Source organism: Oncorhynchus clarkii, chromosome 3 (assembly GCF_045791955.1).
Source record: "Oncorhynchus clarkii lewisi isolate Uvic-CL-2024 chromosome 3, UVic_Ocla_1.0, whole genome shotgun sequence".
In the NCBI taxonomy this organism is placed as follows: Eukaryota; Metazoa; Chordata; class Actinopteri; order Salmoniformes; family Salmonidae; genus Oncorhynchus; species Oncorhynchus clarkii.
This window is the reverse complement of record NC_092149.1, coordinates 84,247,080-84,253,853: the sequence shown is the minus strand read 5'-3', so window position 1 is coordinate 84,253,853 and position 6,774 is coordinate 84,247,080. Positions and strand designations below refer to the sequence as shown.

Here is a 6,774-nt window from a genome sequence, read left to right as displayed (position 1 = left end):
GGGACTGTATCAGTGTGTGGAGGGACTGTATCAGTGTGGAGGGACTGTATCAGTGTGGAGGGACTGTATCAGTGTGGAGGGACTGTATCCGTGTGGAGGGACTGTATCAGTGTGGAGGGACTGTATCCGTGTGGAGGGACTGTATCCGTGTGGAGGGACTGTATCAGTGTGGAGGGACTGTATCAGTGTGGAGGGACTGTATCAGTGTGGAGGGACTGTATCAGTGTGGAGGGACTGTATCAGTGTGTGGAGGGACTGTATCAGTGTGGAGGGACTGTATCAGTGTGGATGGACTGTATCAGTGTGTGGGTTTGAAACAGTGTTTACACACACTGATGACAGACCAGTCCACACACTGATGACAGACCAGTCCACACACTGATGACAGACCAGTCAACACACTGATGACAGACCAGTCAACACACTGATGACAGACCAGTCCACACACTGATGACAGACCAGTCCACACACTGATGACAGACCAGTCAACACACTGATGACAGACCAGTCAACACACTGATGACAGACCAGTCAACACACTGATGACAGACCAGTCAACACACTGATGACAGACCAGTCCACATACTGATGACATACCAGTCTACACACTGATAACAGACCAGTCTACACACTGATGACAGACCAGTCTACACACTGATGACAGACCAGTCTACACACTGATGACAGACCAGTCAACACACTGATGACAGACCAGTCCACACACTGATGACAGACCAGTCTACACACTGATGACACACCAGTCTACACACTGATGACAGACCAGTTTACACACTGATGACAGACCAGTCTACACACTGATGACAGACCAGTCAACACACTGATGACAGACCAGTCAACACACTGATGACAGACCAGTCTACACACTGATGACAGACCAGTTTACACACTGATGACAGACCAGTCTACACACTGATGACAGACCAGTCAACACACTGATTAAATTAGTTCATATTCATAGCTTAGTTCCGATGGGAATCAAACACAGAACAAAAAGACTTATCCTCACTAAAAGGAGATTTACTTCCCTGTGTGGAGCATGGCGAGACAAAGAACTGTGCTTTTTAGATTAAATTGAGGGAGATTATGCTTGTATCCTCTCCATAGCGGCTCTGTGAACCAGAACCAGATTGGTGAGATAGTGTTGACCTTCACTTTCAGAGGGGATGGCTGCTCATTACTTGTGTGCCCTTTTTATTACAAATGTAGAGAGCCCTTCACATTGATTCTCACTACCCTCCTCTGACATCCCCTGTCTATTTTAAAGCCACTTGACCGTGGTGATACTGCATCCCATGACTGGCTTAGACCAGTGTTAGTTCAGAGTGGAAGACCACGGGTATGGATTATCAGAACCGTCCCACTGTCCTCACCGCGATTCTCAGGCACAGTCATCCCTGGCTGGCCTTTTTATGCTCTGCCAACCAGGGATTATTCCCACAGGGGGACCAAGAGGGGCCTTGGCTGGCAGACTAACCACGTAGAGGGTGGTCTCCTTGGGGACAGGAGGGATAGGCTCTGGCCTGGTTATGTAAGGCCTGGAAAGTCTGCCAGGGCTACGTTTCCCCCATGGCTCCTCTACAGGTCAAAGGCCATGGCAGGTCAGCTCTCAGCGGGACAGAGCCAACAGGAGGACGCTCCCAGTGGAGGCTGACAGGAGGAAGAAATCAGCAGGACAGGGCTGAAAGAGGGAAGCTTCCAGAGGGACAGGACCATCAGGAGGAAGTTTCCAGCAAGGCAGGGCGAACAGGAGGAAGCTCCCAGCGGGACAGGGCGAACAGGAGGAAGCTCCCAGCAGGACAAGGTGAACAGGAGGAAGCTCCCTTCGGGATAGGGCGAACAGGAGGAAGCTCCCAGCGGGACACGGCTAACAGGAGGAAGCTCCCAGCGGGACAGGGCGAACAGGAGGAAGCTCCCAGCGGGATAGGGCCGACAGGGAAAACCGCTCATTGGGGAAGGGGTCGACAGGGGTAAGCTCCCTTCGGGATAGGGCGAAAAGGAGGAAGCTCCCAGCGGGACATGGCGAACAGGAGGAAGCTCCCAGCGGGACATGGCGAACAGGAGGAAGCTCCCAGCAGGACACGGCTAACAGGAGGAAGCTCCCAGCGGACACGGCAAACAGGAGGAAGCTCCCAGCGGGACAGGGCGAACAGGAGGAAGCTCCCAGCGGGATAGGGCTGACAGAGGGAAGATCTCAGTGGGGAGGGTGTCGACAGGGGGAAGATCTCAGTGGGGAGGGGGTCGACAGGGGGAAGATCTCAGTGGGGAGGGGGTCGACAGGGGAAAGATCTCATTGGGGAGTGGGCCGACAGGGAAAACCGCTCATTGGGGAGGGGGTCGACAGGGGGAAGATCTCAGTGGAGAGGTGGTCGACAGGGGGAAGATCTCAGATGTGAGGGGGTCGACAGGGGGAAGATCTCAGTGGGGAGGGGGTTGACAGGGGGAAGATCTCAGTGGGGAGTGGGCCGACAGGGAAAACCGCTCATTGGGGAAGGGGTCGACAGGGGGAAGATCTCAGTGGAGAGGGGGTAGACAGGGGGAAGATCTCAGTGGGGAGGGGGTTGACAGGGGGAAGATCTCAGTGGGGAGTTGGCCGACAGGGAAAACCGCTCATTGGGGAAGGGGTCGACAGGGGGAAGATCTCAGTGGAGAGGGGGTTGACAGGGCGAAAATCTCAGTGGGGAGGGGGTCGACAGGGGGAAGATCTCAGTGGGGAGGGGGTCGACAGGGGGAAGATCTCAGTGGGGAGGGGGTCGACAGGGGGAAAATCTCAGTGGGGAGGGGGTCGACAGGGGGAAGATCTCTGTGGGGAGGGGGTCGACAGAGGGAAGATCTCAGTGGGGAGGGGGTCGACAGGGGGAAGATCTCATTGGGGAGGGGGTCGACAGGGGGAAGATCTCAGAGTGGGGAGGGGGTCGAGAGGGGGAAGATCTCAGTGGGGAGGGGGTCGACAGGGGGAAGATCTCAGTGGGGAGGGGGCTACCACGGGTCAGGGACATGAGCTTCCTAGAGGAACAGACAGACGGGAATCTGAATTCAAATGTTTTTCCATATTATGACAGAAACAGATTTTTGATGTACCGCACTCCAATGTGATTACTGCACTTCCACAGTCTGTCTGCTCAATATCACAGAGATGTGTTATATTCCATTTAATCCAAATATGAATATTGATATGATTGAATGCACTATTGAGCAAACACAGTTGATGCCAAAACTGCATGTTCCCTGGGGTTATTGAGCATCAGTGTATTAATCAAACAGACTATGAGTTGTACCTCTCTAAAGAGGCTATATTTCTGCCCTCACTTTGCCGTTTGATTATTACTGTTGATGACAGTTCAGACATGATGCTGTTACAGTTGATGACAGTTCAGACATGATGCTGTCACAGTTGATGACAGTTCAGACATGATGATGTTACAGTTGATGACAGTTCGGACATGATGCTGTCACAGTTGATGACAGTTCAGACGGTTCAGACATGATGCTGTTACAGTTGATGACAGTTCAGACATGATGCTGTTACAGTTGATGACGGTTCAGACATGATGCTGTTACAGTTGATGACGGTTCAGACATGATGCTGTTGCAGTTGATGACGGTGCAGACGGTTCAGACAAGATGCTGTTACAGTTGATGACAGTTCAGACATGATGCTGTTACAGTTGATGACAGTTCAGAAATGATGCTGTTACAGTTGATGACAGTTCAGGCATGATGCTGTTACAGTTGATGACGATTCAGACATAATGCTGTTACAGTTGATGACAGGTCAGACATGATGCTGTTACAGTTGATGACAGTTCAGGCATGATGTTGTCACAGTTGATGACAGTTCAGACATGATGCTGTTGCAGTTGATGACGGTTCAGACGGTTCAGACATGATGCTGTTACAGTTGATGACAGTTCAGACATGATGCTGTTACAGTTGATGACGGTTCAGACGGCTCAGACATGATGCTGTTACAGTTGATGACAGTTCAGATATGATGCTGTTACAGTTGATGACGGTTCAGACGGTTCAGACATGATGCTGTTACAGTTGATGACAGTTCAGACATGATGCTGTTACAGTTGATGACAGTTCAGACATGATGCTGTTACAGTTGATGACAGTTCAGACATGATGCTGGTACAGTTGATGACAGTTCATACATGATGCTGTTACAGTTGATGACAGTTCAGACATGATGCTCTTACAGTTGATGACGGTTCAGACGGTTCAGACATGATGCTGTTACAGTTGATGACAGTTCAGACATGATGCTGTTACAGTTGATGACGGTTCAGACGGTTCAGAAATGATGCTGTTACAGTTGATGACAGTTCAGACATGATGCTGTTACAGTTGATGACGGTTCAGATGGTTCAGACATGATGCTGTTACAGTTGATGACAGTTCAGACATGATGCTGTTACAGTTGATGACAGTTCAGACATGATGCTGTTACAGTTGATGACGGTTCAGACGGTTCAGAAATGATGCTGTTACAGTTGATGACAGTTCAGACATGATGCTGTTACAGTTGATGACGGTTCAGATGGTTCAGACATGATGCTGTTACAGTTGATGACAGTTCAGACATGATGCTGTTACAGTTGATGACAGTTCAGACATGATGCTGTTACAGTTGATGACAGTTCAGACGGTTCAGACATGATGCTGTTACAGTTGATGACAGTTCAGACATGATGCTGTTACAGTTGATGACGGTTCAGACGGTTCAGACATGATGCAGTTACAGTTGATGACAGTTCAGACATGATGCTGTTACAGTTGATGACGGTTCAGACGGTTCAGACATGATGCTGTTACAGTTGATGACAGTTCAGACATGATGCTGTTACAGTTGATGACAGTTCAGACATGATGCTGTTACAGTTGATGACGGTTCAGACGGTTCAGAAATGATGCTGTTACAGTTGATGACAGTTCAGACATGATGCTGTTACAGTTGATGACAGTTCAGACATGATGCTGTTACAGTTGATGACGGTTCAGACGGTTCAGACATGATGCTGTTACAGTTGATGACAGTTCAGACATGATGCTGTTACAGTTGATGACAGTTCAGACATGATGCTGTTACAGTTGATGACGGTTCAGACATGATGCTGTTACAGTTGATGACAGTTCAGACATGATGCTGTTACAGTTGATGACAGTTCAGACATGATGCTGTTACAGTTGATGACAGTTCAGACATGATGCTGTTACAGTTGATGACTGTTCAGACAGTTCAGACATGATGCTGTTACAGTTGATGACAGTTCAGACATGATGCTGTTACAGTTGATGACAGTTCAGACATGATGCTGTTACAGTTGATGACTGTTCAGACAGTTCAGACATGATGCTGTTACAGTTGATGACAGTTCAGACATGATGCTGTTACAGTTGATGACGGTTCAGACATGATGCTGTTACAGTTGATGACAGTTCAGACATGATGCTGTTACAGTTGATGACAGTTCAGACATGATTCTGTTACAGTTAATGACGGTTCAGACGGTTCAGACATGATGCTGTTACAGTTGATGACAGTTCAGACATGATGCTGTTACAGTTGATGACAGTTCAGACATGATGCTGTTACAGTTGATGACAGTTCAGGCATGATGCTGTTACAGTTGATGACAGTTCAGACATTTCAGACATGATGCTGTTACAGTTGATGACAGTTCAGACATGATGCTGTTACAGTTGATGACGGTGCAGACGGTTCAGACATGATGCTGTTACAGTTGATGTCAGTTCAGACATGATGCTGTTACAGTTGATGACATTTCAGATATGATGCTGTTACAGTTGATGACGGTTCAGACGGTTCAGACATGATGCTGTTACAGTTGATGACAGTTCAGACATGATGCTGTTACAGTTGATGACGGTTCAGATGGTTCAGACATGATGCTGTTACAGTTGATGACAGTTCAGACATGATGCTGTTACAGTTGATGACAGTTCAGACATGATGCTGTTACAGTTGATGACAGTTCAGACGGTTCAGACATGATGCTGGTACAGTTGATGACAGTTCAGACATGATGCTGTTACAGTTGATGACAGTTCAGACATGATGCTGTTACAGTTGATGACGGTTCAGACGGTTCAGACATGATGCTGTTACAGTTGATGACAGTTCAGACATGATGCTGTTACAGTTGATGACAGTTCAGACATGATGCTGTTACAGTTGATGACAGTTAAGACATGATGCTGTTACAGTTGATGACAGTTCAGACATGATGCTGTTACAGTTGATGACAGTTCAGACATGATGCTGTTACAGTTGATGACAGTTCAGACATGATGCTGTTACAGTTGATGACGGTTCAGACAGTTCAGACATGATGCTGTTACAGTTGATGACAGTTCAGACATGATGCTGTTACAGTTGATGACAGTTCAGACATGATGCTGTTACAGTTGATGACGGTTCAGACGGTTCAGAAATGATGCTGTTACAGTTGATGACAGTTCAGACATGATGCTGTTACAGTTGATGACAGTTCAGACATGATGCTGTTACAGTTGATGACAGTTCAGACATGATGCTGTTACAGTTGATGACGGTTCAGACATGATGCTGTTACAGTTGATGACAGTTCAGACATGATGCTGTTACAGTTGATGACAGTTCAGACATGATGCTGTTACAGTTGATGACAGTTAAGACATGATGCTGTTACAGTTGATGACAGTTCAGACATGATGCTGTTACAGTTGATGACAGTTCAGACATGATGC

The 6,774-nt window shown here is 47.8% G+C and overlaps 1 protein-coding gene across 1 annotated transcript in view; it reads left to right on the top strand.

Annotated features, from left to right (window-relative positions):
- The first annotated feature begins 2,037 nt into the window (after positions 1–2,037).
- Positions 2,038–6,774, top strand: part of LOC139386219 (fap1 adhesin-like) — an 11,642-nt gene continuing 6,905 nt past the window's right edge. Inside the window, exon 1 of the mRNA XM_071131702.1 lies at positions 2,038–2,163. Coding sequence (XP_070987803.1) covers positions 2,038–2,163 — 126 coding nt within the window. The remainder of the gene's footprint in view (positions 2,164–6,774) is intronic.